The sequence below is a fragment of the Emiliania huxleyi genome, assembly GCF_000372725.1.
Source record: "Emiliania huxleyi CCMP1516 unplaced genomic scaffold EMIHUscaffold_75, whole genome shotgun sequence".
Taxonomy (NCBI): domain Eukaryota; phylum Haptophyta; order Isochrysidales; family Noelaerhabdaceae; genus Emiliania; species Emiliania huxleyi.
In genome coordinates this window covers 346,105-370,761 of record NW_005196379.1, presented here as the reverse complement: position 1 = coordinate 370,761, position 24,657 = coordinate 346,105, and the positions used below count along the sequence as shown (strand labels likewise).

The following is a 24,657-nucleotide window of genomic DNA, read 5'->3' as shown; positions in this document are numbered from 1 at the left end:
TTAGTGGGCAGCGCGGGCAGGGGCACTGTGCCACTCTGTGCACACAGCCGCCGCCGCACGACGAGGCAGTGCACCCCTTGACTCACACGTGTCGCTCGCTCAGGTAAAGACTTAAGTGGATGCACGAACAAGTAATCCTGTAATAGAGCGCCCGCATGCCGACATCAGACTCCCGCAGAACGGCGCAGCACAAACCCGCCCACGGCGCGTGCTGCCGCCGCCATGCCTGCGAGCAGGCCGAGGAGGACCGCGCGCTCGCGCCGTTTTGTCCGCCGGAGGCCGACGAAAGTGTTTCGCTCGTCTTGCAGGCCTCGCAGCATCGGTGGCGAGAAGACGCGCGGCAGGAGCTTGTTGAGCTGGATGTCGAGGAGGAGGGGCACGAGGAAGCGAGCGGTGCCGAGCGGCCCTCTCCCGTCGAAGCTGCGCGAGGTGCGCACGAGCGCTCGCGCCTGCTCGGCCCTCGCCTCGTCAAAGCTGGCCGCCGCCGCCGCCGGGTCATCGCCGCACTCGCCGAGGCACTTTGCAAGCACGCTCACGTCTTCGAGCGCCGAGTTCGCGCCCTACAGGGGCTCGAGCTCGTGAGAGGAGGGGAGAGGGCGGGCGGAGGGAGGAGGGAGGAGGGCGGAGGGCGTCTCGCCTGCCCGAAGTAGGGCTTGACCGCCTTGATTGCGTCGCCGAGCAGCACGACGCCGCCCTTGGGCAGCGACGCGTGGATCTGCCCCTCGACGAGCATGAACTTGGGCAGCCTCGCGACAGGCCGCTGGACGAAGCGGTCGAGGTCGTCGTCCCGCAGATAGGGCTCGAGGGGCGGCAGGGCAGAGGAGAGGAAGGCCCTCGCCTCCGCGCCGCTGCTCAGGCCCTCCATCGCCCCGTAGGCGGGCGAGCTCGGCTTGACGAGCAGCACGGCCACCATCTCGCCCTCCTTGGTCGGCAGCGCGTCCATCCCCAGGTCGAGAGTCCCGTTGCGGCAGCCCCAGTTGAGGTCGGCGGCGGTGCCCGGCACCGCCGAAGGGTGCAACGGAAGCGTCTTGTACCGCCGCTCGTTCTTGTCGGCGTACCGCACGGTCCGCGTGCTCGTGCTCTCGTCCGCCGACAGCGACTCGCGCACAGCAGAGCGCACGCCGTCGGCGCCGACGACGAGATCGAACGCCTCCGTCCGCCCGTCCGGATCGCACTCTTCCTCCGCCTCGTCCTCCACGCCGTCGGCCGCCGGCGGCGAGCACAGCTCGAGAAGCGGCCGCTCGCCACTCAGGTCGACGCCCGAGCAGCCGACCCCAAACTGGACGTCGACCTGCGGGTACCTCTCCCTCACCTCAGCCAGGAGGCACGCCTGCAGCCGGTCGCGCTGCAGCACGCGCGTCACGTACGTCTTCTCGGCGCCCGGCGTCCCTGGCGGCTTCAGGCGGCTCTCCACTGGCTTCCCCTCTGCATCGAAACTGAGCCGCCCGTTGACAGTGGCGGAGAAGCGCGAGACACGCTCCATCGCTCCAAACTCGCGCAGCGCTGCCTGCCCTCGCCCGTTGAGCCCCAGCTGATAGCTGCGCTCGCCGTCGCCCCAAAGCTGATCCTCGGGCAGCGGCGGCGCCGCACGCGCATCAAACACGGAGACGTCCGTCCAGCCGCGCTGCGCGAGCATGATGGCGGTGAGCAGGCCCGCTGGACCTGCGCCGACGACCGCCGCGGCCTGGTGCGAGGCTGCAGCGCGGATCGGAGAGCCAAAGCGCGCTGCTTGGTGCGAGGCGGAGCCGATGCGCATATGTTTGTACATTGCCGCCGACAGCTGTGTGTGGCGCGACAGACGAACCGAACCTCCCACTGTCGCCCCAGCCGACTCCGCTGTGAACCTCGCGGGGGCTCGAGTCTTGCGGACCTGCTCACGCACGCTGCTCCTCCCTCGGTCTCTTCCCACACAGACAGGAGCAGCTGTGAAGCGGCTGCGGCAAATAGCAGCAGGGTTCCGGCTCCTAGCCGGATAGGGGGTCTGTTGCCACTGGCTGGCCCATCCCAGATAGGTAGGTAGGTTGGTCTTGTTTCGCCCAAAAGGGCCCTGCAATAGGTAGGTACCGGCTATTTTTATCTTTTTTCGCTTCGCTGCGGCCTGGGGAATAGGTAGGTAGGTAGGGCGTTTTGGCGCGAGTCAGTGGCCACAGACCCCCTATCCGGCTAGGAGCCGGAACCCAGCCTCCCACGCGGCGAGCGCATCACAAGCGTCTTCTCTGCCGGGCGCGCATCTGAACTCGTACCTGGTTGGTAGGCCATCGCTTTGCTGAAAGATCAGGCGCCTGAATGGCGACAGTGAGCGTGTCCTACTTATGGATTGCGCTCGAGGTACGAGGAGCGCAAGAGCGCGCCGCAGGCGAAGCGATTTTTTGGCGGCAGGGCTCTTCCAATTTATCTTGTGATCACGCGCGAGCCTGTGAATAGGCCTCCGGAGGCCTCAACCCCCAACTAAAGGGTTGAAGGGGGGTCTCAACCGTCAACCAGATGGTTGAGGGGGGGCCTCAACCCTCAACCCCTCAACCACCCCTACTGTTGTAGCCTAAAGTCTGCACAGGTTGTCGGGGACACGATCCCGGCGTGAACACAACTAACCGTGACGGATCCGCTCCTGACAGTGGCACGCACCGCGCTGTGCCACTGTCTTTGTTTGAAGTTAAAAGTCGAATCAGAGCGGTGTCGGCGTTGTCCCCCGATTTTCTCCCCCGGACCGCCCGTCCGGCACCGCTCCGGGACGCACGCCGGCGAAGCACCATCAAGCTGCTGTACGGCCCCGGCATCGCCTTCCAAGGCTTAGCTGAGAGATATTGTGCACATGGTTGGTCTCTACAATATATACACTGACACTTCACCTCCCAGAGCTCGTCCCGGTCCGCCACGGCCATCCTCGGCCTCCGGAGGGCCCCCGGCCGCGGCGCGGTGCGGCGGCGTCACAAATCCGAACGCAGAGCACCGGGACGCGGTCGGGCGATCTGAGGCCCAGGTAGGCGTATGCATTGCCCATTCAGGGCTATCACCTGGACCTATCAACAGGCGCCTGCGGCGCCGTGCTCAGGAGCTGCTCTCCAACCTGTTCACACTTTCGTACGGCACAGCATGAGTGCCGGGAGTAGAAAATAGCAGAGAGCCTCCCACGCGGTCGAGCGCACCCACAACCCACCGCCACACAAAGCTCCGCCAGTCTTCTTGATGGGCGACGGCCTCGCGCACTCCGCGTCTGGCGCGTTCGAGGGCTTCGAGATCTTCATCAAGTACCTGCCGCACAGCACCACTGAGCCGCAGCTCTCAGCCTTCTTTGGCGAGGCGGGCACCATTGTCGGTGCGCCGCGGCTCCTCAAGGACGGCAAGGGCGCGTGCAAGGGGTGCGGCTGGATCACGTTTGAGAAGCGGGAGGCGCTGGACGAGGCGCTCACGTGGAACGGCTGCGCCTTTGGCGGCCGCCACCTGCAGATCTCCAAGGGCAAGGCCGCCCACACGGGCTTCCGGCCGAGCCTGCAGGCAGCAGGGACGCACACGCCGGCGATGCTGCCCGAGATCGTCGCCCGGCTCGTCCAGCCGAGCCCCGACGGGGTGGTGGTGGACGCGACGTACGGCCGCGGCGGCCACACGCGTGGCATGATCGCCGCGCTCTCGGCCCGCGGCGTCTGCCACGCCTTCGACATGGATGCGGAGGCGGTGACGGACGGCAAGGCGCTCGCGGCAGAGGAGCGCCGCTTCACCATTCACCACGCCCCCTTCTCTCGGATGGCGGCGACGCTGCCTCACCTCGCCGAGACGCCTTCCGGCGGCGGCGGCGGCGTGGCAGCGATCCTCTTTGACCTCGGCATCTCGTCGCCGCAGTTCGACGAGGCGCACCGAGGCTTCCGGCCGGAGGCGGACGGGCCTCTCGACCTGCGCTTCGACCAGTCGCGCGGACAGACGGCCCACGAGTTCCTCTCCACCGCGCCGCGCGCAGAGATCACGCGTGTCCTCCGCAGCTTCGGCGAGACGTCCGACGGCGCCGCCGCGCAGCGCGTGGCCGACGCCATCGTTCTGGCGCGAGCCTGCGCCGCCGAGCCGCCAGACCCACACCCACACGGGCCGCTCTGAGGCGGTCCCTCGCCTGCTCGCAGGCGCGGCAGGACGGCGCGCTGCCCAGCCGCACCAAGGAGTTCGCCGCCCTCGTCGCGCGCGCCAAGGGCTGCGAGTACCAGGCGATGCACCCGGCCAAGCTCACCTCTATGATCTGATCTGATCTGATCTGATCTGATCTTATCTTATAGGCGATGCACCCGGCCAAGCTCACCTTCCAGGCACCTCCGGAGAGAGAGCTGTCTCCGAGACCCTTGCGAGATCCTTCCGAGACGCTCCCGAGACGCTCCCGAGACGCTCCCGAGACGCTCCCGATGCGTCCTCGCGGCGCCTCCCCCGCCCCGGCAGCCACACTTTGCCGCTGCTCCCCGCCAGGCGCTGCGCGTGCACCTCAACGACGAGTTCGGAGAGTGCTCCCGCGGCCTCGAGGCTGCACGCTCCCTCCTCTCGCCCGGCGGCCGGATCGGAGTCATCACCTAGAAGCACTCGGAGTGCGCGCTGGTGGTCGACTTCTTCCGGAGGCCCAGAGGCTGCGCAGCCCGCACACCACGCGGCGGCCGAGAGCCAACCCCCTCCCCTCCCCGGCAGGCACGAGGCCGTGCGCGATGAGATGCCGCAGGCGCGCTGGTACCAGGCGCAGGTAACCGCCGGGCGCGCGCCGCCGCTGCAGCCGGGCGCGGCGCTCGTGATGGAGGCGACGGTGCGGCCGTCGGCAGCGGAGCTGCAAGCCAACTCGCGCTCTCGCTCGGCCGTGCTGCACATCATGAAGAGAGTGGAGGCGCCCACCGTCGCGGAGTTGGAGCGGCGGCTGTACCCGCTGCTGCAGTGGCCGCTGCCGGAGGGCGCAGGCGGGCACGGCGAGGGGGTTGGCGGCGCTCTCGGCGAGGCGTGCCCGGCGAAGAAGGGCCACAGGCCGAAGGGCGTGGCCAAGGAGGCGCGGGGCGGCGGCGCGGGCAGCGGCGGGGGCATCTCCAAGAAGGAGGAGAGGGAGCAGCGGAGGGCGCGCAAGGAGAAGAAGATGAAGAAGGCGGCCAAGAAGGCCAAAAAGGGTCTATCGTCATGATGACGTGAGGGTGCGTGCGCTCGGCATGCTTTGTTCTGTTTTGAGAATCGGCCATGTCGGCGTCAACTCTCTTTTTCGATCTAAATGCAGAATGAGCGCCCGCGAGGTGCGGGCGCGACCGCGTTGAGCGTGTTCGCTTATACATTCAAAGAACCCTGCACAAAGATCGCACGGGCGGGGACCTGTTCCGTTTTACCCATCTCACAGTAGAGAGGTGTCCGTTTTTATTTATTTATTTCGTTCGCGCTGTGGACGGCCCGCAGCCCGACGCGCAAGCCGCAACCCCGCAGGGTAGGCTCCGCCCCACTGTGATTCGGACTGAGCGACGGCAGGACCCTTTGAAATCATGAATGGCGGCGTCCGGTGAGGCCCCCACGGCCGGGGGTGGTAAGTGGGTGATAGGAGGGCCATAAACGACCATCACACCGGCCACCGGACCCCTCCACCCCCCCAAACACAGTCCAAACCGGCCCCGGCGGCCGGCGGGACGCACGCCGGCGCAGCACCATCAAGCTGCTGTACGGCCCCGGCATCGCCTCCCCAGAATTAGCTCTCAGTCAAGATATTGTGCACATGGGTGGCCTCTACAATATACTCACTGACACTGAACCTCCCAGAGCTCGTCCCGGTCCGTCACGGCCATCCTCGTCCTCCGCGGCGCCGGCTCCGGCCCCTCCGCCGCACTGTGATGAGCGTCGGCAGGACCCTTTGAAATCATAAATGGCGGCGTCTGGAGAGGCCCCCACGGCCGGGGGCGGTAAGTGGGTGATAGGAGGGTGATAAACGACCATCACACCGGCCACCGGACCACTCCACCCCCCCCAACACAGTCCAAACCGGCCCCGGCGGCCGCCGTGCAGGAGGCCGCCGGGGCGCACCAAACGGCCCTTCACGGCCGCCATACGGGCCACCACGGCCCGTCCCGGTGGCACGGGTGCCGCCGCGCACCCGCCCGACGCCCCCGGCCCGCCAGCTCCCGCTCTGGGGGGCTTCACCTCCGCCAGCGGGCCGAGCGTGCCGCCTTCTCGCCGCGCTGCGGCCGCACGCCCGAGAAGTGGCCGAAGGGCGACCTACGCGGCACTAAAATCACGACTAGAAGCGCCGCCCGCCAGCAGGCAGCTTGCCCGCCGCGCGCCGCGCGCCGCCGCAGCCCCCGGCCGGCGCTGGAAGGGCTATGCCGGCCGGTAGCCGCCGTCGCGCCGCCCGGCGGCCGCGTGGGCCGCAGCGGTTGGGGAGGCGGCGCCAGGACGCCCCGAGCGGAGCTATGAAGAGCCTGGGGCGCGGGGTGGGGGGCCGGGAGGGCAACGTGGGCGATGGTGGTGGCGTGGGTGCGCAGGGCCGGCGTGTGGGGGCGCGGGGAGGTCGGTGGTGGTGTGTGGGAGTTGGGGCTAGAACGGAGGAGGCCGGCCGGGATGGTGTGAGGGAGGGGGGGTGACGGTGTCGGAGGGGGTGGCGGGGCGGGAGGCGGCGGTAGCGGTGGCGGCGGGGGCGGCGACGGCGGCGACGGTGGCGAGGGCCACGGAATAGGGGGCACCCAAGGCGGCATGGGCGGCAGAGGCGGCGAGAAGGGCGGTGGCGACGGCTCGGCAAGGGCGGAGGCAGAGGCGGCGTGGCGGCGCGTCGGCGGCGGTGAGAGCGGAGGGGAGGGCGGTGGGGAGGGCGGTGGCGGTGGCGGCGGCGAGGCCAGTCGCGTGGGCGGCGGCGAGGCAGGTGGCGGGGCCGGAGGCGGCCCGGAGGGCGGCAGCGGCGGCGCGGCGGCAGCGGCGACGGGCGGGAGGGTGGGCCGGCGGGGGCGTTGGGCGAGGCGGCGGCGCGGGTGGCAGTGGCCGGGGCGGCGGTGCGGGTGGGCGGGAGGCGGCCGCCGACGGTGGCAGTGGCGGCCGGGCCATCGGCGGCGGGCGGCGCGGCGGGTGGGGCGGCAGCGGGGCACCAGGAGATGGTGCCGTGGGCAGCGCTGCGGGGAAGGGAGGAAGGGGCAGAGGGAGGGAGGAGGGGGGGGCGGCTCGCCTGCCGCCCTCGAGCCGCGACAGCCGGTGCCGTGGCCGGCCCGCCTTCGAACGTGAAGGGGGACGGCCTCATGCCGCCTCACCGCGCGACGCGGCGGCCGGCCGCCACCTCAAAGGAGGCCTCTCGCGCTCAAAATACGTGCGAGGCACCTGCCGAAGGGGGCGGGGTGGTCGGGCGGTCTAGGGGAAGGCGTCTCCGGTGGGTGGGCGCCGCTCCTACAGCGCGCGGGGCGGGGAGGCCGACTGCGGCGGTGATACGGTCGCGCGCGCGGGGCGTGGAGGGCCAGGGAGGTGGAATCCGGGGCGGCGGAAACCTCCGATTTTTTGCGGCTTTAATTAGCCCGAGGCTGGCCGGAGAGGATTGACGTATTCGATTTTTGTTTTTCCGCTGCTCGAGCCGGCCAGCCGTGCCTACGGCGAGAAAAGGAGCGTCCGACCCGGTCCGATCTCGCGCTCCAGCGGGAACGCCGAGCGCCTCGGACGCCAAGCGGAAACGGCGTTCCGAGGCGGGGCGCGGTGGCGATCGCCGGTCGGCGCCTTCGCGGCCGGCCGGCCCGGTGGGTTGCCACGGCACATGCGCCGCGCGCCGTCGCCAGGCCCCGCCGCCGCCCCGCCAGAGCAGCGGCGAGATGGGAGGCGGTCGGCGGGTGACATCGGCTCTTCAGCGAGCTTTCAGCTCACTTTGACGACGCTAGGAAAATCAATTCGTGGAATCCAGTCCGAGATGCAGTGAGGCGGAGCCTACCCTGCGCGCAGCGCAGGCCGCAGGCCGCGCCCGCAGCCAGAGCGCAGCAGTGGCCAGTGCCGCCGATTCTCCAGGCCCACACGGCATCGCCGCAACGCACATAAATTACTGCGGCGGTGTGACGCAGAACGTAGTATGCAGCAAAGACCCTCAAAACGGATTCAAGTTTCAACGAGGGGAGCGGCCCGGCGGCTGGCGCCTCGGATGGTACGCGCCTCTCGGGCGCAAGGGCCGCGCCTCACTTGCCCAAGGAGAGCTTGCCCAGCGCATCGCACGCGTCGACGCAGCTGAAGGTCTGCCCTCCTGTCCACGACGCAGACGCGGGCACCGTGGCGGGCTTCGCGACGGCGCCAGCCTCGTAGCAGAGATAGTGCTGCCTACACTCGGCAAGTGCCGCAGGGTCGAGCCTCCCGCGGCGAGCCTCGCGCTCGCGCCTCGCCGTGCGGGCGGCAGGGTGGCGCGCCACTCCCCGGGGGCGAGGTCCTTGATGCCGCCCGCCGCCCGCTCGCCGATGTTCCACAGTACGGCGTCCGGGAACCCGAGCTTGAGCACCTGGCACTGGGCGAGGCACTCGTCAGCCGATGCCCGCCCACAGCCGGTGCGGCGTCCGGGAGGCCGAGCTGGAGCGCCTTGATGGCGCTCGCCCCGTCGACGATGTGCGCCTCGGCGGGGGCGTCCAGGTAGACGCGGTCCACCTGCGGGGACGGCGGCGGCGGCGGTGGCGGCGGCGGTTGTGGCGGCGATGGTGGCGGCGGCGGCCGCGGCTGCGGCGGTGGCGGCGGTGGTGGTGGCAGCGGCGGCGGCGTACGGCGGCACCTCGCCGGCGATGGAGAGCGGTCCCTCGGGCTGCGTCTCCACTGCGTTTGCGCGCGTGTTGTCCTCGTACCGGAGTCCGCCAAGCCCGTGCAGAGAGACGCCGCGCACGTCGGCGACGCGAAAGTAGGTGTGCAGCGCGGCGGTGAAGGAGAGGGGTTCGGTGCCAGTGTTGAGGACGGAGAGCGCCATCGAGATGGAGGAGGGGCCGTCGAGCGTGACCGAGTACTGCAGCTTGAAGGGCTGCGGGAAGAGGCGCCGCGTCTCGTCGTCGTCCACCAACTCGAGCACGACGCACGGGTATGGCTCCGTGGAGGTGCGCAGCACTCGCCACTTATCCGAGGTGCGCACGAAGCCGTGCTTCGGAAGAGCACCGCGCCCGGCGAACTGCGGCCAGCAGACGGGCACGCCGCCGCGGATGGCCTTGCCGCCGCCGTACTCGGCGGTGGAGGAGACAAAGAGGCGCTCGGCGCCGCCGCAGACCCAAGAGGCGAGGTGGGCGGCGTAGATGTAGATGAGCGCGGATGAGCCCGATGCGTGAGTGAGGAGCACCGCCGGCAGGCCGTTGCGGGAGGTCTGCTCGACCTTCATCGGCACCGAAAGACCGAAAAATAACGTAAGCTGCAAAAAAAAGGCGAAGACAAAGCCCCGCGAAGAATTTTACACGCGTTTTCACTGCTTCTCTACTACATCTCTCCGACAGTACATGGCACGACAAACAAGGGTGGACTGTTGCGCGCACATCACACAACCCCGCTCTCCCCTTCTCTCCCAGTGGCTAAAAGTACACAGAATTCCTATTGGGTGGGAAAAGAGAAGTTTCTTACTGGTGTGCCGGACGGACCACTCGTACAAGGACGCCGACGCGTGCTCTGCTTTGTCTCTGCTTTGTCTATGAGCGCGCGCTCCTCGCGGCGGTATCGCGCGGGTTCGAGTGAACTCCTGTCAGCTCGCCGCACCGGCACCGAGCCCTCCATCAAGGTGGAGGCGGTCCCGGAGGAGGCCGCCGGCTCGAGCTGTGACGTCGTCGACGTCCGCGCACAGCACAAGTATAGCCAGCTGTACCGCAGCGGCAACTACCGGCGTCCGGGCGCGGTGGCGCGGGCGCAGGCGCGCTGCGCTAGCTGCGTCGAGCTCCCGCTCGAGGAGGAGCTCTCGGAGGCCGAGAGCTCCAAGCTCGACGCACTCCGCGCGTCGGTGCTGTCTGCGCTGCAGCTGGAGGCGCTGCCGCCCGACTGGCGGAAGTCCTTCCTGATGCGGTACCGGCTGGTGACGTACCTGCGCGCCGATCGGGGAGACGTCAAGAAGGCCACGGCGCGCGTGGTCGCGTGCATCGACTTTTGCGGCGAGATGTGGACAAAGGCCTTTGCGTGGGAGGCGCAGCCCGAGGCGCTCAAGAACCTGTACGACGAGCACATGGCGTGGGGCGCGCACGGGTTCGACCGTCGGGGCTGCTCCGTCTTCTGCTACCGGCTGGGCAACGTCGACGTCGGCGGCCTCGTCCGCGAGTCCTCCTTCGAGACGTACCTGCTGTGGGACGCGTACTGCACCGTCACGACGTACGACATGTACACCTCCGAGGGGGAGCGGGCGGGGCACGCCTTCACGCTGGGCAAGGTGATGATCTTCGACCTCTCGGGCGTGCAGGTCCCGCGCGCCATGCGCGGCTTCCGCGTCGCCGGCCGGCTCACCAAGACGTACCCCGGCGCGGAGCATCCCTTCCCCGAAATGATGCGCACCACCTTTGTCATCAACATGCCGTGGGTGGCGCAGAGCCTGTGGGACCTGGCCAAGAAGCTGCTGCCCGCGCGCGACGCGGCGCGCTTCCGCATGTTCGGCTCCGGCAAGGCGGCCCACAAGAAGTTCCTCGCCGCCGTCTCCGAGTACGTCGACCCCGAGCAGCTGCCCGCTCTCTTTGGTGGCGGGTCGGCCGAGCCGTGGGCCTACGGCTTGGGGGGAGACGTGCCCCAGAACGCGGCGGCGGGGCTGCTGGACGACGACGCCAGGCGCTCCAAGCGCTCCTCCAACCGCGCGAGGCAGGGCGTGCGCGCCGTCACCACCGCAGCCTCGACGGGCGGCCGCATCGCGAACAGCGCCGGCCGGACGGTGCTCGCCACCGGCGCGGGCGCGGCGGCCGGGATCGCGGAGTCGTCGGCGCGGCTCGGCGCGGCCGCGGCGGAGAAGGCGGTCGCCTCGACGCCGAGGATAGGCCCCCCCCGCCGCAAGGCTCCCAGCGCTCGCGGCTCGGACGAGTCTCGCTCCGCCTCTGCGTACGGCTCGAACGAGCCGTCCGAGGTGCTGCCCCCGTCGAAATCGGACGAGGCGGCGAGCTTGACGGGCGGAGACCGCACGCCGCAGCTCGACCTGCTCGACTCGAGCGAGCACGGAGACGCCTGACCGCCCGGAGACGCCGGTCGATGCGTCGCCCGCGCGCGGGAGGCCGAGCCCGAGGCGTGGCGAGACCGACGCCCCGCCAGCGGGCGCCACCGCTCGCGCTGGCTCGCTGCCAGCGTGTGCTAGCCCGCCGGGGCGATTATTGTGAAGTAAGGGGCCTCCTCCATGACGAGGTGCGACCCCCCTCGGGCCCGTGCGCGGTGCGTGTGCCAGTGCTGGTTCACCTCGCGCGCACGTATTTTGCGCCCATGTGTGTGCCCTGTCCAGAGCGTGCTGCGTGCAACGAAAGAGATGGCTGCCCGTCTCGCACCGAGCGTGCGCGCGTGTGTGCCCAACCCTGCCCCCCCAGAGCCCAGTCAGCCCACCTCTCGTCAGTCTCTGTGTTGCATTTGCATTGTCCTCAGTCCACCACAGCTCTCGAACATGATTGAAATCATTTTCCTCAACGGCACCTCCAGAGTGCAGAGAGATCTCTCTCAGAGGTTCGTCCGGCGGCTTGCATAATTCTTTTTCCTACCTGTGTTAGTGCCATGCGCGCCAGTCCCGTGCGCGTGCCCCGGGTCGTGCGAGGTCTTCTAAATAAATAAATAGAGTAGTCAACTGGTGGGATTAGGGCAGCAAGGCATAAGTTCTAAATTTTAAAGGCATAAGTTCCAAAGGCATAAGTTCTTTTTGTGTTCTAAATTCTTTTTCCTCGCGGCAGGATGCTTTGGGTGTAGCACTCCGATGTAGACGATACCGCTCACGCCCACGCTGCCGCGCGACCGATGCTGCCACGCCATGCCGACGACGTCCAGTACTCTCGCGTCGCCACCCAGGACGACGTCGCCGCTGACCAGCGCCACCGCGCCGAACCGGGCAGTGCGCTCGCTCAGGTCGTGGCGTGGGGTGCTCTCGCCGAGTGCCTCACGTCGGTGTTCTGCCCGATCGTGATGGTTGGAGCGCTCGACGTCTCCGCGACCATTCTCAACATCTCCGGCGCCTTCCTCGCGGGCATCGCCCACTCGGCCGACGCCACGCCCTCCGCGCCGCGGCTGCACTCCGCGTGCGCCACCTTCCAGGCCGGCTTTATCGGCGTCTTCACCTCCTTCACGGTGCTCTTCGAGCAGGCGGCCCGCCTCGACACGTCGCCTGGCTGCGAGAACCGCGCGTGCGGGGCGGGGTACGTCCTCGCGGTCTTTGCCGCGCAGCTCGCCGCCGCCGCCGCCGCCGCCCGGCTCGGCGCAAGGCTCTGCGGCCGGCTCAAGGAGATGCCTCCTCCGACCTCGCAGAGCCAGGTCCGGGCGCTGCGCGGCGTGGTGATCGCGGCGTGCGTGTGGGTGGCGCTCGCCCCGCCGGGTGCGGTCGCCGATCCGCTCCAGATCGACGCGCCGCGGCGGGCGCGCGAGCGGCGCACCAAGCGGGGCGACGCGGCGCTGCTTGGGGCGGGGCTGCTGCTGCAGGCGGCCGGGCTGTGGCTCTCGCGGCGGCTGTCTGGGAAGGAGGGGCCGGGGCCGGGGGGGAGGCTCGTGCTCTGGGGCCCGCTCCGCTGCAACCTCGTCGCCACCCTCCTCCTCCTCGCGCTGCGCGCGGGCCGCTGCGACGGCACCGCCGCCACCGCCACGGACGCCGGCGGCGCCTGCCCGCCGCTGCTGGCCGGCCTCGTGGCGAAGCTGTGCTCGTCGGCGTGCGGCGCCATCTCTGTGTCGGGTGGCCTGGCGCCGGCGCTGTGGGGTCTCTGGTCGAGCGGCGCGCGCCGCAGCAGGTCTCCCTCCCTCCCTCCCTCCCTCCCTCCCTCCCTCCCTCCCCAGGCCTCTAGCCATCCCTTGCCACACCGTGTCCCTGGCTGCACGCTTGCAGGCGCGCCGTCCTCCTCAACTTGTCGCTGCACGTGGGCCTCGCTCTTCTTGCCGGCGTGCTCCTCCCGCAGCAGCCGCACTTCGAGGGAGGATGAGGGCCTGCGAGTCAACACAAGGGGCAACAGGAACAGCGAGTCGTCTCTCTCGAGAAGAGTACACACATGACTTGAAGCTTGGGTCTCTTGAACTGTACATGTCTCCTCAGCCACTACAACGCCACTCAAAACCACAATTTTCAGTAGAACGACTCGGTCTCGCGGCGGGGCCGGCTCTAGGACTCGCGCCCACGTGGCATACTCTAGCGCGAGCAGGCCACCCCCGCCTCGGCACCAAACGACACATGACGACAGGAGCGGGCGCGCGTGCGAGAGAGAGCGCGAGAGAAGAGCGGCGCACCGGCGTGCGGGCCCTCGAGCGAGCCTCACCCCTAGCCCCTAGCCCTGCCCCTTGAACTGCTCGTGCAAGTAGCGCCACCGGCTCGATAAGGAGCGGGCGCGCAGCAGCGCGTGCGCCAGCACCTGGGGGCGCGGGAGAAGAGGCGGTAAGAGGGCGGCGAGAGGCGCGGGGCGAGGGTCCGGACAGCGCACCATCCCGCCGCAGACGGCGGCGAGGCGGAGGAGCGCGCCGGCGCAGCCCGACGAGTTGAGCAGCCAGGCGGCTGGCACGGTGGCGAGGGAGAGGCGCTGCGGCGGGAGGGGGGGGGCGGAGGAGTGAGCCGGCGGTCGCGGGAGGTGGCGCGTGGCAGAGGCCGTGTGCGGAAGTTCCGCCCGCCCACCCAAGTATCACGCCCTCGCCCCGCCACCGCGCGCCTGTTCGAGCTGCAGGGGGCCGATGTGGGGCACGGGCGTGTTGCCGAGAGCCACGGCGCCGCCGAACGTCATCGCGACGAGGCCGGCGGTGAAGAGTAGCTGCGGGACGAGCAGCATCGCGACGAGTGTCGCCGCCACGCACAGGATGAGATAGTTCGCGCGGTAGTAGACCAGGTTGGTCAGCATCCTCTCCCGCGGGTGCTCCGGCCAGAGGAAGCGCTCCCCAAACTCGCTCCACGGCCGCTGCTCGCGAAGCACGCTGTTGACTGCCCTTCCAATCTCCTCTGCGCCGCCGTCGCCACCACCTCTGGCCGCCGTCTCTCTCCTCGCCCGCTCCTGCCGCAAGAGCTGCTCGGCGCGGTCGACGTCACCGTCGCACGCCTCGAGGGCCGCGCGGACACTCGCGACGTCGAACCCGAGCGCCGTGAGCCGGCTGACCCTAGCGGTGGAGAGCTCGGCGCCCATGTAGCAAGACCACTCTCGTGCGCGGCTGGGTTCGGATTCCTTTGCGAAGCGGGGGGGGAACTTCATCTCGTAGGAGGAGCTCATCTCCCTGCATGCAGCGTCAAATACAAATAGTGCCTGTGAGGTAGGATGAGCTCGGCGCATTTTTTTTTCAAACAATCTTCTCTCTCTAAACCTGCAAACCTCTCTCTCTCTCTAAAGGTCTAAACTCAGGACCCGTAGAGTGAGAACAGAGAAGACGTACTGCAGTGGACGCGGCACTATACAAGGTGAAGTCAGCCGGAAAGACTAGCAGGCGGTGACGGGTACTGTCCCGGCGGTCTCAGGCCCAGCCAGTGAGGTAGTGCGCCAGACGCCCAGACCTCCCCGGATCCTGCTGAACGAGCTCCTCTTGTAGCTCGATCGGTCACACCGCCATCGCCGTCGGGGAGAGGGGGGACGACACTGCTTCGGCAGCGTGCACCTCGATCCTGTACCGTGTTTTTGTTATGACCCCCCCCCCAGTGAACACACCAGTGAGGGTGGGCGAGACGATCGAGGGGTCCCGTACCATGCGGAATCGCGACCCTATCCAGTGCTCAAGTGCTCAAGCAGGCAGGGGGCTGCTCTGCCTCGGCGTCGGGCGGGTCGGCGCGATCCATTTCAAGCCACCTAGGGCCCCCGGGCCGGCTTCCGGAAGACCGCAGAGTTGCAACTCGTTCAATCGTAGGAGTAGCCGTCGTCATCGTCACGGTCGCGGCGATGGCGGTGACGATCATCGTAGCTGTCGTCGCCGTCGTCATTGTCGCGTCCGCGGCGGTAGTCGTTGTATCGACCGCCGCGGCCGCCTTGCCACCACGAGTAGTACGAGGGCGTCGGCGTCGGCGAGGCAGGGTGAGGGCGGCGGCGGAGGTGGCGAGGGTGAGGGCGGGGGGGCGGCAAGGGTGAGGGTGGCGGCGGCGGCGGATGGGTCGGGAGTGGGCGACTGCGTACTTCCTCAAAGACACTGCCTCCATCGCATGTGGCCCTGGACGGGTCTGTCGGCGCTGTGAAACAGCAGGCAGGTCACGCCGTTTGGCTGGCCGACAACAAAGTGCTCTTGATCTGCGGCGAGACGAGCCATCGGGTAATTCGCGAAGAAGAGACAGCGGGTGTCGTCCTCGCACAAGGCCTTGCAATCGGCGTTCGACTTGTGCGTCTTTACTTGGAGCACTTGGAGTGCAGTCGGTAACCTCACATCCAGGGCCGGGGAGCTAAGAAACGCACCCAGCGGGCCAGATGATCGGTATCGGGTTGCGGGCTAGAGAGCCCTAGCCCTGGGGCGGGTGCGCGTTCGCAGGGAAAGGGCCGTAAAGTAAATCCGAGGGTTGGCTCTGCGCGAGCCCAATATTTCTTTTCTTGACAGAAGCAGGCGGCCATGCCAATAGCTGCTGCGAAATCGGCGGTTGTGGTGAGGCAGAGCCCACAGTCTTCGGTGTACGCTCCAGTGTTCCGAACGCCTCGCAACCGTCCGGGTCGTTGTAGCAGCCACGCGCAGGCTTCGCGTCCTTCGGCACGCACCGGCCGCGCTCTTTCTTGTACTCGTAGCAGCGGTGGTGGCCGGTCACCGACATCCAGTTGGATTGTGCGGTCCCGGCGGTGCACTGGGCCATGGAGTCGTAGCAGACGCCGTGTTAGTGTAGTACGCGGGCTTGAAGGCGTGTGTGAGGCACTGGCCGGCGCACTCGCCGACGCCCTCCATGTAGCACCGCGGCCCACTATCTTGGAGGTTGGCGTCCCGGAACGTGCACTGGCCCTTACGTTCCCTTCTTGGAGGGGGCCGCGCTGCGCACGGGACAGCGGGCACTTCCCACTGCGACGGGGGCAGCCCCTGCCTCCGAGCGGGTGCTCGCTCTCGCAGTAGTAGTAGGTCTGGCCCTGAAGCGAGATGAGGCCCAGCCAGCAGGGAGCTCGCCCGAGGTGCCTCGGCCACTTCAGCCACTGCCGTTTCCATCTCAGCCGCCTGGGCCGCTGCCGCAAGCTTTGCCTCTGCGGCGGCCAGCCTCGCCTCCAGACTCGCTTTTGTTTCGCTCGCCTCTGCCGCCCGCCTCCAGTCTTGTTTCGCTCGCCTCCAGTCTTGGTCACGGCTGCCTTCGTCGCCGCCGCCAGCTTGGCCGCCAGGTCCGCCCTTGCAGCGTGCGCAGCCGCTGCCTCCTTTTCCTTGCCGCCTCCGCCGCCTCCTTTGCTGCGAATGTGTATCCCGACTGCTGCCCATCATAAGCATATCCCGATGCCGGCTGTCCGCCTTCGTAGCCCCAGTGCTTACCACCGTACCCCCACCCGGCTGGCCACCTCCGTATGCGTAGGCGCCGTGCGCCTGGCCCCCACCGGAACTGGACTGCTGCTTGTGACCCTCGTCCAGGTAAGGCCGGCAGGGAAGGTGACGGAGGAGAGGGATGAGCAGTCGGCGAAGGCGCGCCAGCCGATCGAGGTGAGGGTGGCGGGGAAGGTGACGGAGCCGAGAGAGGAGCATTTGGCGAAGGCGCTGTCGCCGATGGAAGTGAGGCCGGCGGGGAAGGTGACGGAGCTGAGGGCGGAGCAGCAGGCGAAGGCGTACTCGCCGATGGAGGTAAGGCCGGCGGGGAAGGTGATGTCGACGAGGGAGGAGCAGCCCCAGGAGGCGCCCCGGCCGATGGAGACGAGGCTGCACGGGCAGGCGACCGAGACGAGAGAGGTGCGGTCGCGGAACGCCTCGTCCCGCGGCAGGTGCGTCATGCCTTCGGGCAGCACCGCGTGCGTGACGACGACCTGCCAGCCGGCCACGTCCAAGTCTCGAGCCGGAACGGCGGCGCGGCGGCGCTCATCTAGAAAAGAATTGGAGCAGCAGCTGCTCTCGAAAGACCCGCACACATTGTCACTCTCTCTCTCTCTCCTTCGCTCTCCCCTACAGGAATCGCGAATTAACCCCCGGTACCTGCTTGGTGCCCTCGACTGCCTCTCTCTGGCACCCCATGATGCTCTTCTGGCCCACAACCCTCTCCGCCGTGCAGCCGGGCGCCGCTGCCCGCATTCCCTACGCGACCGCGACCTTCACGCCGGTCGCCTCGCCGGTCCTCTCGCCGCGAGCGGAGAAGCTGCACACCGTCGCTCGGCGCGCCATCTCTCGCGGCCGGCTCGACGACGCACTCCAGATGTACAGGAGCGCCGCGGCCGACTGTGGCGCGGGGCACGCGTCGCTGCTCCTCGCCCTGCACCTCCGCCGCATGGGCGAATCCGCCGACCGCGTGCGTGCCGCCTTCAGCGAGGGCGTCAAGCGCGATCGGGGCTACGCGAGGCTGCTCCAGGCGTGGGGCCTGTTTGAGTCCAAGCACGGCAAGCCGGCGACGGCGCTCGCGCTCGTCGAGCACGCCGTACGGCTCGATCCCTCGCTCGGCGCCATTTTGAGGTGGGAGCGATTCGCAACGATTCGCAACCAGGCTGCCAGCCGCCGCAGGCCGCCCGTCATGAGCCTGGGTGTGGCGGCGCCGGCGGCACGGCAGCGCGTGCGCATCTTCCAGCGGCACGTGAGCACCGCCGCCATCCACGAGGTTGGCAACACTCTCCACGCCGAGACGATGGGCGACAGCAGTGGCGGCGTCGCTACCGCTGGCGGCGGCGGTGGCGGCGGCGGCGGCCGCGGCGGCCCCTCTCCCTCCTCTCCCTCCTCCGCCTCGTCCTCGCCGCCCTCGGGGGTGCTGCGGGCCCGCGAGCCGCCGGTGGTGTACCAGGTGCCGCAGTCGAAGCGCGGCTGGCGCGGCCGCGCCGAGCTCGGCGAGGACCCTGCCCTCTGGTACGACGACGAGGGCGTGCGGCGCGGCCCGCCGCAAAACTACTGGCGGCAGGCGATGGACGAGAGGCTGCACGGCGAGGACATGGAGGCGCTGGAGGCGCTGCTGGAGGAGTGCGCCGCCGAGGGCGGGCCGCGGCGGGCGGGCGAGGGCGAGGACCCCTCCACCCTCGACGCCCTCGGCCGCAGGATGCGGGTCCGCCGGCCGGGGCTCAACAGGAAGCTGCTCGGAGAGTGGGCTCCGGCGGTGCTGCGGGGGAAGCGCGCCCTGGCGAAGGAGGGGTCGGTTCCCTTTCTGCTGCGCGTGCGGCGCAGCGGCGGGCCGCGGCTCGAGGTGCACACCTACGGCGAGCGCGAGATGCACCTCGAGGAGGGCGAGCCGCTCGCCCTCGAGACGGAGCGCGGCGAGGGCGGCGGGGCGCGTGTGGACGCGGCGGCGACCGCGGACGCCTTCGCCTGCGCGGAGGGCGGCGGGCTGGAGGTTTGCGAGGGGAGCGCCGTCGTCTACCTCTCGGACTACTTGCTCATCGTTCAGCGGTCCGAGGAGGAGGGCGGCGCTGTGGACGTCTGGCTGCGGCAGCTGTGACGAGGGGTGCGCCGAATCGCGAGCCCCGGGGTGGGTAGGGGCAGAGTGGGAGCGGGGTTGGTCTCTCGAGGTTGGTTGGTTGTATCCCGGGGCAGAGTGTGAGCTCGAGGAGGGTCCGAGGGAAGGGTTCGACTCGTGGGGGTTCTAGCAGTGTCTCTATCGCGGGAGTATTAGTGTCTCTTTGCGATATCATGATTCATGTTCTCCATATTATTGTGAATAAATACGTGAACGCGATTCCGCCAAGAAAGAAAGTTAGCAGTCCACACGGGGGCGCACAGTGCACAGACTGACAGCGTGAGACTTTTGGAGATTTCAAACGCAAAGGGAAGGGAGAAAGATCGTGTGATGTCACCCTAACCAGCCCCATCTCCCATTTTGCCCTTGGTCGCCTGTCGCGTGTGAGAACATGCCTGTTGAAACGGAACATGTAGAACCCGCCTGTTGCTCTTCTCCTTATCCCGGTGTCACAGCCTTAGCGTGACACAATCTGATACGTCTGCGGTACCGCTGGGCCACCTGGAAGCCTCCGAGCACCACATCTCTTGCATCGCCATGCTCTCCGCTGTCCTCGCCCTCTCGCCCGAGGTGTGACTCGTCGCCGCCCCTCCGCCCACGCCCCACACCCTCGCCCTCGCCACCGCCTCCGTCGCCGCCCCCACCCTTTCCTCCCCCACCGCCGCCCTCCCCGCCGCCGCCCTCGTCGCCCCTCCGCCCACGCCCCACGCCCTCGCCCACTCATCGTTCCCTCCCTCCGCAGTCGCTCGTCCTCGGCTCCCGTGCCACCGTCCCGGCGCGTGCGTCTGCCAACATGGGCGTCGGCCTCCTCTACTCGACCACCACCGGCAACACCGAGACCGTCGCGGGCTACCTGTGCGCGCCCTCCCCCGAAGACTGGCCACGGGCCCTGGCCGACGCCGACGAGCCACGCCTCCGCCCACCAGGTCGGCTGAGATCGGCGTGGACGCGGTCGACATCGCGGACGCCGAGGACCTCGCGTCCTTCGACGGCCTCATCATCGGCGCGCCGACGTGGCACACCGGCGCCGACTCGGAGCGCTCGGGCACCGCCTGGGACGACTACCTCTACGGCGACCTCACCAGCGCGGACCTGAAGGGCAAGAAGGTTGCCATCTTCGGCCTCGGCGACCAGGCGCGCCCCACGCCTCTCGCCCACGCCTCGACACACGCGCAGCCCCCGTTGATCCGTCGCCGCCGCTCAGCCACTCCCGCCGTCGCCCTCCTCCCGTGCAGGCCGGCTACGGCGACAACTTCTGCGACGCGATGGACGAGCTCAAGTCGTGCTTCGAGAAGCAGGGCGCAGAGGTCATCGGCGCGTGGTCGGCGGACGGCTACGACCACACCGAGTCCAAGTCCGAGGCGGGCGGCACCTTCGTCGGCCTCGCGTGCGACGAGGACAACCAGCCGGACCAGTCCGAGGAGCGCGTCAAGGCGTGGGTCGCGCAGCTCAAGTCGGAGGGCATGCCCCTGTAAGCTTCTCGGTCTCGCCGCCCCGTGCTGCCGCCGCGTATAGCTGCGAGGGACTCCAACTAGCTCTTGAGGCGAGCCCTCGGCCCTCCCCGGCCGGTGACTGTTTTTGAGTCATATTCAGCCACACAAAAACGAGGCGACGTAACACCTACACGACTTGACGCGCCAACCGCGATCTCAGTTCTCACTTGCAAGTCTGCACACACTGGGCTGAGGGCTCTGCCTCTCTGGGGTCGCACGACTCGCACTCACTGTGAAAATGAACTACGGTATGTATGAGATGATCTGAATTCTGATCATCACTTCATCAGATCATCTCAAAAAGAGATGTATGAAGAGTCAAGAGACTGTGTGATGACTGACTGATGTGTTTGTACACTGAGACTGTGGACGGCTGAGACATGTGTGTGACACGTGTGTGTTCTGTGTAAAGCCTTTAAAACTAAAGCCGTCTCGTACATGACTGTGTTGGACGTTGTCGGTGCTTGGTGTGAGGAGGTCCGGTCCCACCTCACTCCTCCGGGTGTTGCGCCTCCCTCGCCTGCAGCCAAGCGTCGAGACAGGCGAACTGGTTCCAGAAGCACGCCTCGGTCGGCATGCCCCCGCGCTCCGCCTGCGCGCTCACCTGCTTGGCCTCGAAGCGCACGCCGGAGTACTCCTCGTACCACTCGCGGCTGCGCACGTCGCCGACGCCCCAGATCGGGTCACCGGGGCCCTGCACCCCCGCGAGGGCGGCGGCGGCCTCCGCGGCCGCCTCTCCACCCGCGGCCGCCTCTCCGCCCGCGGCGCCCTCGCCGGCCGTCGGGCGCTCCTCCGCGCCGCCGTGGAGCGGCAAGCCGGTGAGCAACCGTCGCACCCTCGCCTGGCTCTCGCGCTTGAGGGCGGCGCCCCCCTCGACCTCCCAAAAGGTGCCCTTGCGCTGCCCTCGCGCCCACTTGTGGTAGACGAGGTGCGCCTACAGGAGCGGCTCCGAGAGCCCTCAAGGAAGGGACTGGGAGAGGCCCGTGCGGCAGACGAGCTGCGCGTCGGGCGCGAAGAGGTCCCAGCCGCGGCTCCACATGCGGAGGGCGAGTGACACCTGCGAATCCGCCAAACCAAGCGACCAGCTCACGACACTTCGTTGGTTGGCTTCGCGGCTCCGCGTGCGGCGGGCGACACCTCCTCGCCGAAGAAGAGGAAGGGCAGGTGCGGGTCGTATGGCACCTGGCAGAGAGGTGGAGGGGTGGAGAGGTGAAGGGGTGGAGAGGTGGAGAGGTGGAGAGAGTGGAGAGGTGGAGAGGTGGAGAGGTGGAGAGGTGGAGAGGTGGAGAGGTAGAGGGAGAGAGTGGTGGGGCATCGCAAGAAGAGGGGCGGCGGTGTGCTGGCCGGGCGGCGTGTGTGCTGGCCGGGCGGCACGCCTCGCGCACGAGGGAGGAGGCGGAGAAAGAGAAGCCCGCCGCCCAGAAGGCCGTGGGGAGCGGGCTGCACGGCTGCCGCTCGAGGAGCCGCGCCCGGAAGCGCAGCATCCCGTCGGCGCCGAAGGCGTCGTCTCTGGCGGCGCGCGTGCAGAGGAGGGTGGCGCGCCGCTCCTGCGAGAGGGTGGCTCCCTGCGCGTCCCCGTCGTACGGCAGCGGGTACGTGGTCAGGACGGGCTTCGGAGAGGCGCAGCGTTTGAGCATGGCGAGCAGCTCTGCGTCCCACCCCGGGGCGAACCTGCCGCGGAGGAGGAGGAGCCTCGGGCGCGTGTGTGCGGGAGGGCGAGCCGGGGTTTGCAAGAGCTCGGTGCGGGCCGCGCGGGCCTGCTGTGCGAGTCGACTTGGAGGTAGTAGTCCTCGTCGCGGAGCAGCCGCCGCTGGATGAGGAAGCGGGCCCAGACCGGGCCCTTGGCCTCCCTCCAAGGCAGCCGCAGCACGCGCACGTTCGCCGCCCACTCGGGCCGCAGCAGGCTCAGGTCGAGGCAGTCCGCGTCCTGCGAGGCGCGCGCGGCAGGCGGTGGGGGAGGGCGGCGGCGGTGGGGAGGGCGGTGGGAAGGTCGTGCGCGTCTAGAGAGAGCAAGGTGCGGCGAGAGGGCGACGGGCGGGCTGCGGCCTCATGCTACAGAGGAGAGGGCGAGCACTGCGACTGGAGAGGGTGCGGGTCTGTGCGCCTCGTCCCCGTCGAGCGCGCACTGGAAGCAGACGCCGACGAGCACGCGCGAGGGGCTCTCCGCTTGGGCGAAGAGCGATCGGATGGTGTGCGGCGCCTCGGGGTCGCGGTAGCTCGCCACAGACACAAAGATGGAGGGCAGCGAGGCGGCGGGCGGAGAGGCGGAGGGCGGCGAGGTTTGTTGCGACGCTGCGGCGGGTGGCGGGCCCAGGCACGGCGAGGCTGGCGGGGCGGCCCCGGAGGTCGCCATCGCAGCCAGCTGAAGGATGGTCGCCTCCATCGCAGCGGCCGACGGGAGCGTTGGGCCCGGGGCGGCGGCTGGCGGCGGCGGCGGCGTCGGCAGCGTCGGCGTCGATGCCGGCCTCGCAGTCGCCATCGCAGCGAGCTGAAGGATGGAGGCGAGCGAGCCCGCCTCAGTCGTGTCGGAGGGAGCCGCCGGCGCGGGCCTTTGCGGCGCGGTGTCGACGGAGAGCCAGCCGGTGAGAGCCCAGCGCGGCCTGTTTGTGACGCACACCTGCCGCGGAGAAGAGGGAGGGGAGAGGGCGAGGGTGGTGCGGACGGCACTGACGGAGGGGATGAGTCGCGCGAGGCTGCTTGCGTGGTGGGCGTGGGCCAATGGTGGTGGTGGGAGGGTGTGGGAGGGTGCGGCGAGGGTGTGGTGAGGGTGTGGTGAGTATGTGGGATTGTGGGATGGCGTGGGACGGGTGGTGTGGTGAAGGTGTGGTGAGGGTGTGGGACGGTGAGTGGGACGGTGACTGTGTGGGTGTGGGACGGGTGGTGTGGGAGGGTGCGGCGAGGGTGTGGTGAGCCTCGTGCTCGAGTGTCGAGTCGAAGAGGAGGAGCCGGCCGAGGAGAGGCGCCACCACCGTCGCCGTCTCTCCCTCCGACGGCGGGCTGCAGGGTGCGGAGCAGCGGCCGGAGGAGGAGTGAGGCGGCAGGAAGAGGCGGAGCTGCCCTCCCCGGGACGGGTCCCACTCCGGGTTGAGGTAGACGATCACGGTGACGCGGCGGTGGCTCGTCGCCGCCGAGACGTCCGAGTGGCGCACGTACCGCCCGCCGCGCGGGTAGTGCGCCAGCATCAGCTTCTCGGGCAGCCGGAGCCGCTCGCCGCCCGGCCGGACAGCCGCTTCGTGGTTGAGAGCAGCGACCACGTCGGAGAGCGCGGCGCGGAGCTCAGACCAGCCGCTGGTCGCATGCAGCGCCCCAAACGGCGAGTCGCCGCTCCCGCTTGACGGCTCGAGCGGCACCCAGCCGATCCGGTCGCTGCGCACCGACTCGTCGCGCCAACGAGCGACCGACGCACCCATGCCAGCGGGCGCGAGCGCGTCAGCGGGCAGCTCCTCCGCAGCGCCGAGCAGCGAAGAGGCCGCGCCAGTTGGGAGCATATCGTCCTGCCACGCCACCCGATGCGCTGCGAGCCGTGCCGCGAGCCCGTGTGCCCAAGCACGGTAGGAGCCCTCGAGGCGAGCATCCGCCGTCGGTGAGGCGGCAGGAGCTGATTCGGTCAACAGCGAGAGGATCCTGAGCTGGAGGCTCTCCGGCAGGCTCTGGACGTGCTCTGCCATCAGCAGTGACGATGTGCCGAGCGCAAGCACCAGGAAAGCGGGTCACGCACCTCGCCAGGCTGGGCGCGAGAGTGCTGCAAAAAAGCCACGAAACGCGCCGAACGTACTGAACGTAGTGCCGAACGGAAGGAAGCCGGGAAGACGACCCCGAGGAGGATGAAACACCAGTGGTAATCCCGTCGTCAGCTGTCACGATACACCCGAAGGGGACCCCAGCGCCAACAAGCAACATCATATCTGAGAGAGAGAGAGAGATATTTTTAGCAATACGCCTGGAGCCCTGTTCACGCGCGCGCGAGACGTGCCGACAGGGTGTTGCCAGGTGAGAGCGAATGGCGCGGTTCACGCCTCGCACAACAGAGAGAGAGATGCGCTCTGCATGGTGGGACATAAACAAAAGAGAGCGAGTACTTGGGCGAGTAGGCTGTGCGGTCAACGCTGCCGCGCGCGACTTTGCGTTCACCATCTGTGGAAGTACAAGTGTTCGAAGAGAGAGTGGACCTGAGCAACGGTATGACTTGGCGGCAAATGATCGCAGTGGACGTCAGAAGAGTCGTCCTTGCGTGAGGAGAGCTCGATAAACTCGACAAACAACGCGCGCGCGCGTGAACAGGGCTCCAGGCCCCAAATGACGTGTGAGTGTTAGAGTTGTTTGGTATTGCTAAAAATCTCTCTAAACTCGAGGGGCCAAAATATGCCGCGAGGAGGGCAGAGCTGCGACGAAAGGCGAGAGAAGAAGCGAGAGCAAGGGAGCGGCAGGCGGCGGCGCCGCCGCAGAACGAGGCAGAGGAGAGCGACGCGACAGAGGAAGAAGCGAAAGAGAGAGAACGACGAGAGTGGGACGACCGCGAGGTGGCATGAAGGTTGCAGCGAGAATCGGAGAGAGACTGCGAAGGGAGATAGGAAG

The 24,657-nt window shown here is 68.6% G+C and overlaps 10 protein-coding genes across 10 annotated transcripts; 4 read left to right on the top strand and 6 right to left on the bottom strand.

Annotated features, from left to right (window-relative positions):
• Window positions 1-164: 164 nt before the first annotated feature.
• EMIHUDRAFT_217786 (hypothetical protein) lies at window positions 165-1,756 on the bottom strand (the record flags this gene model as incomplete). The annotated part of the gene is made up of 2 exons (XM_005760573.1): window positions 165-560; window positions 659-1,756. The coding sequence occupies 2 exons, from the start codon at window positions 1,754-1,756 to the stop codon at window positions 165-167; spliced, it is 1,494 nt and encodes a 497-aa protein (XP_005760630.1).
• Window positions 1,757-3,492: 1,736 nt separating this feature from the next.
• EMIHUDRAFT_43973 (hypothetical protein) lies at window positions 3,493-4,545 on the top strand (the record flags this gene model as incomplete). Its single annotated transcript, XM_005760572.1, has 2 exons — window positions 3,493-4,026; window positions 4,330-4,545. Coding segments are annotated over 2 exons (750 nt in total), but the record flags the coding sequence as incomplete, so codon positions are not given.
• Window positions 4,546-5,866: 1,321 nt separating this feature from the next.
• Window positions 5,867-7,415, bottom strand: EMIHUDRAFT_453193 (hypothetical protein; the record flags this gene model as incomplete). Its single annotated transcript, XM_005760571.1, has 5 exons — window positions 7,354-7,415; window positions 7,139-7,287; window positions 6,357-6,404; window positions 6,274-6,328; window positions 5,867-6,201 (listed from the first exon to the last, which is right to left on the bottom strand). Coding segments are annotated over exons 2-5 (510 nt in total), but the record flags the coding sequence as incomplete, so codon positions are not given.
• A 123-nt stretch (window positions 7,416-7,538) lies between these two features.
• Window positions 7,539-9,286, bottom strand: EMIHUDRAFT_428301 (hypothetical protein; the record flags this gene model as incomplete). Its single annotated transcript, XM_005760570.1, has 4 exons — window positions 7,539-8,259; window positions 8,346-8,434; window positions 8,512-8,577; window positions 8,699-9,286. 4 exons carry the CDS (start codon window positions 9,284-9,286, stop codon window positions 8,121-8,123), a joined length of 882 nt encoding a protein of 293 aa, XP_005760627.1. The 3' UTR covers window positions 7,539-8,120.
• A 265-nt stretch (window positions 9,287-9,551) lies between these two features.
• On the top strand, window positions 9,552-11,509 carry EMIHUDRAFT_453191 (hypothetical protein). The gene is made up of 2 exons (XM_005760569.1): window positions 9,552-10,801; window positions 10,922-11,509. Exons 1-2 carry the CDS (start codon window positions 9,590-9,592, stop codon window positions 11,090-11,092), a joined length of 1,383 nt encoding a protein of 460 aa, XP_005760626.1. The 5' UTR covers window positions 9,552-9,589; the 3' UTR covers window positions 11,093-11,509.
• Window positions 11,510-11,512: 3 nt separating this feature from the next.
• Window positions 11,513-13,022, top strand: EMIHUDRAFT_217780 (hypothetical protein; the record flags this gene model as incomplete). The annotated part of the gene is made up of 5 exons (XM_005760568.1): window positions 11,513-11,548; window positions 11,908-12,264; window positions 12,337-12,366; window positions 12,742-12,809; window positions 12,929-13,022. The coding sequence occupies 5 exons, from the start codon at window positions 11,513-11,515 to the stop codon at window positions 13,020-13,022; spliced, it is 585 nt and encodes a 194-aa protein (XP_005760625.1).
• Window positions 13,023-13,111: 89 nt separating this feature from the next.
• On the bottom strand, window positions 13,112-14,231 carry EMIHUDRAFT_359016 (hypothetical protein). Its single transcript, XM_005760567.1, has one exon. The coding sequence runs from the start codon at window positions 14,199-14,201 to the stop codon at window positions 13,710-13,712; it is 492 nt and encodes a 163-aa protein (XP_005760624.1). The 5' UTR covers window positions 14,202-14,231; the 3' UTR covers window positions 13,112-13,709.
• Window positions 14,232-16,580: 2,349 nt separating this feature from the next.
• Window positions 16,581-16,916, bottom strand: EMIHUDRAFT_57656 (hypothetical protein; the record flags this gene model as incomplete). The annotated part of the gene is made up of 1 exon (XM_005760566.1): window positions 16,581-16,916. A coding segment is annotated over one exon (336 nt), but the record flags the coding sequence as incomplete, so codon positions are not given.
• A 2,466-nt stretch (window positions 16,917-19,382) lies between these two features.
• Window positions 19,383-20,064, top strand: EMIHUDRAFT_68288 (hypothetical protein; the record flags this gene model as incomplete). The annotated part of the gene is made up of 3 exons (XM_005760565.1): window positions 19,383-19,444; window positions 19,516-19,770; window positions 19,794-20,064. The coding sequence occupies 3 exons, from the start codon at window positions 19,383-19,385 to the stop codon at window positions 20,062-20,064; spliced, it is 588 nt and encodes a 195-aa protein (XP_005760622.1).
• A 482-nt stretch (window positions 20,065-20,546) lies between these two features.
• Window positions 20,547-23,750, bottom strand: EMIHUDRAFT_453190 (hypothetical protein; the record flags this gene model as incomplete). Its single annotated transcript, XM_005760564.1, has 8 exons — window positions 20,547-20,735; window positions 20,910-21,016; window positions 21,086-21,139; window positions 21,220-21,264; window positions 21,459-21,753; window positions 21,840-22,009; window positions 22,157-22,459; window positions 23,052-23,750. The coding sequence occupies 8 exons, from the start codon at window positions 23,748-23,750 to the stop codon at window positions 20,573-20,575; spliced, it is 1,836 nt and encodes a 611-aa protein (XP_005760621.1). The 3' UTR covers window positions 20,547-20,572.
• Between the last annotated feature and the right edge of the window lie 907 nt (window positions 23,751-24,657).

Bases quoted from the DNA above. Each gene is read 5' to 3' on its own strand.
- EMIHUDRAFT_359016 (XM_005760567.1), bottom strand. From the start codon at position 14,201: ATGGGCGCCGAGCTCTCCACCGCTAGGGTCAGCCGGCTCACGGCGCTC.
- EMIHUDRAFT_453191 (XM_005760569.1), top strand. From the start codon at position 9,590: ATGAGCGCGCGCTCCTCGCGGCGGTATCGCGCGGGTTCGAGTGAACTC. The intron at 10,802-10,921 runs GTGCTCGCCACC...CCCCGCCGCAAG, and splicing joins CGAACAGCGCCGGCCGGACG to GCTCCCAGCGCTCGCGGCTC.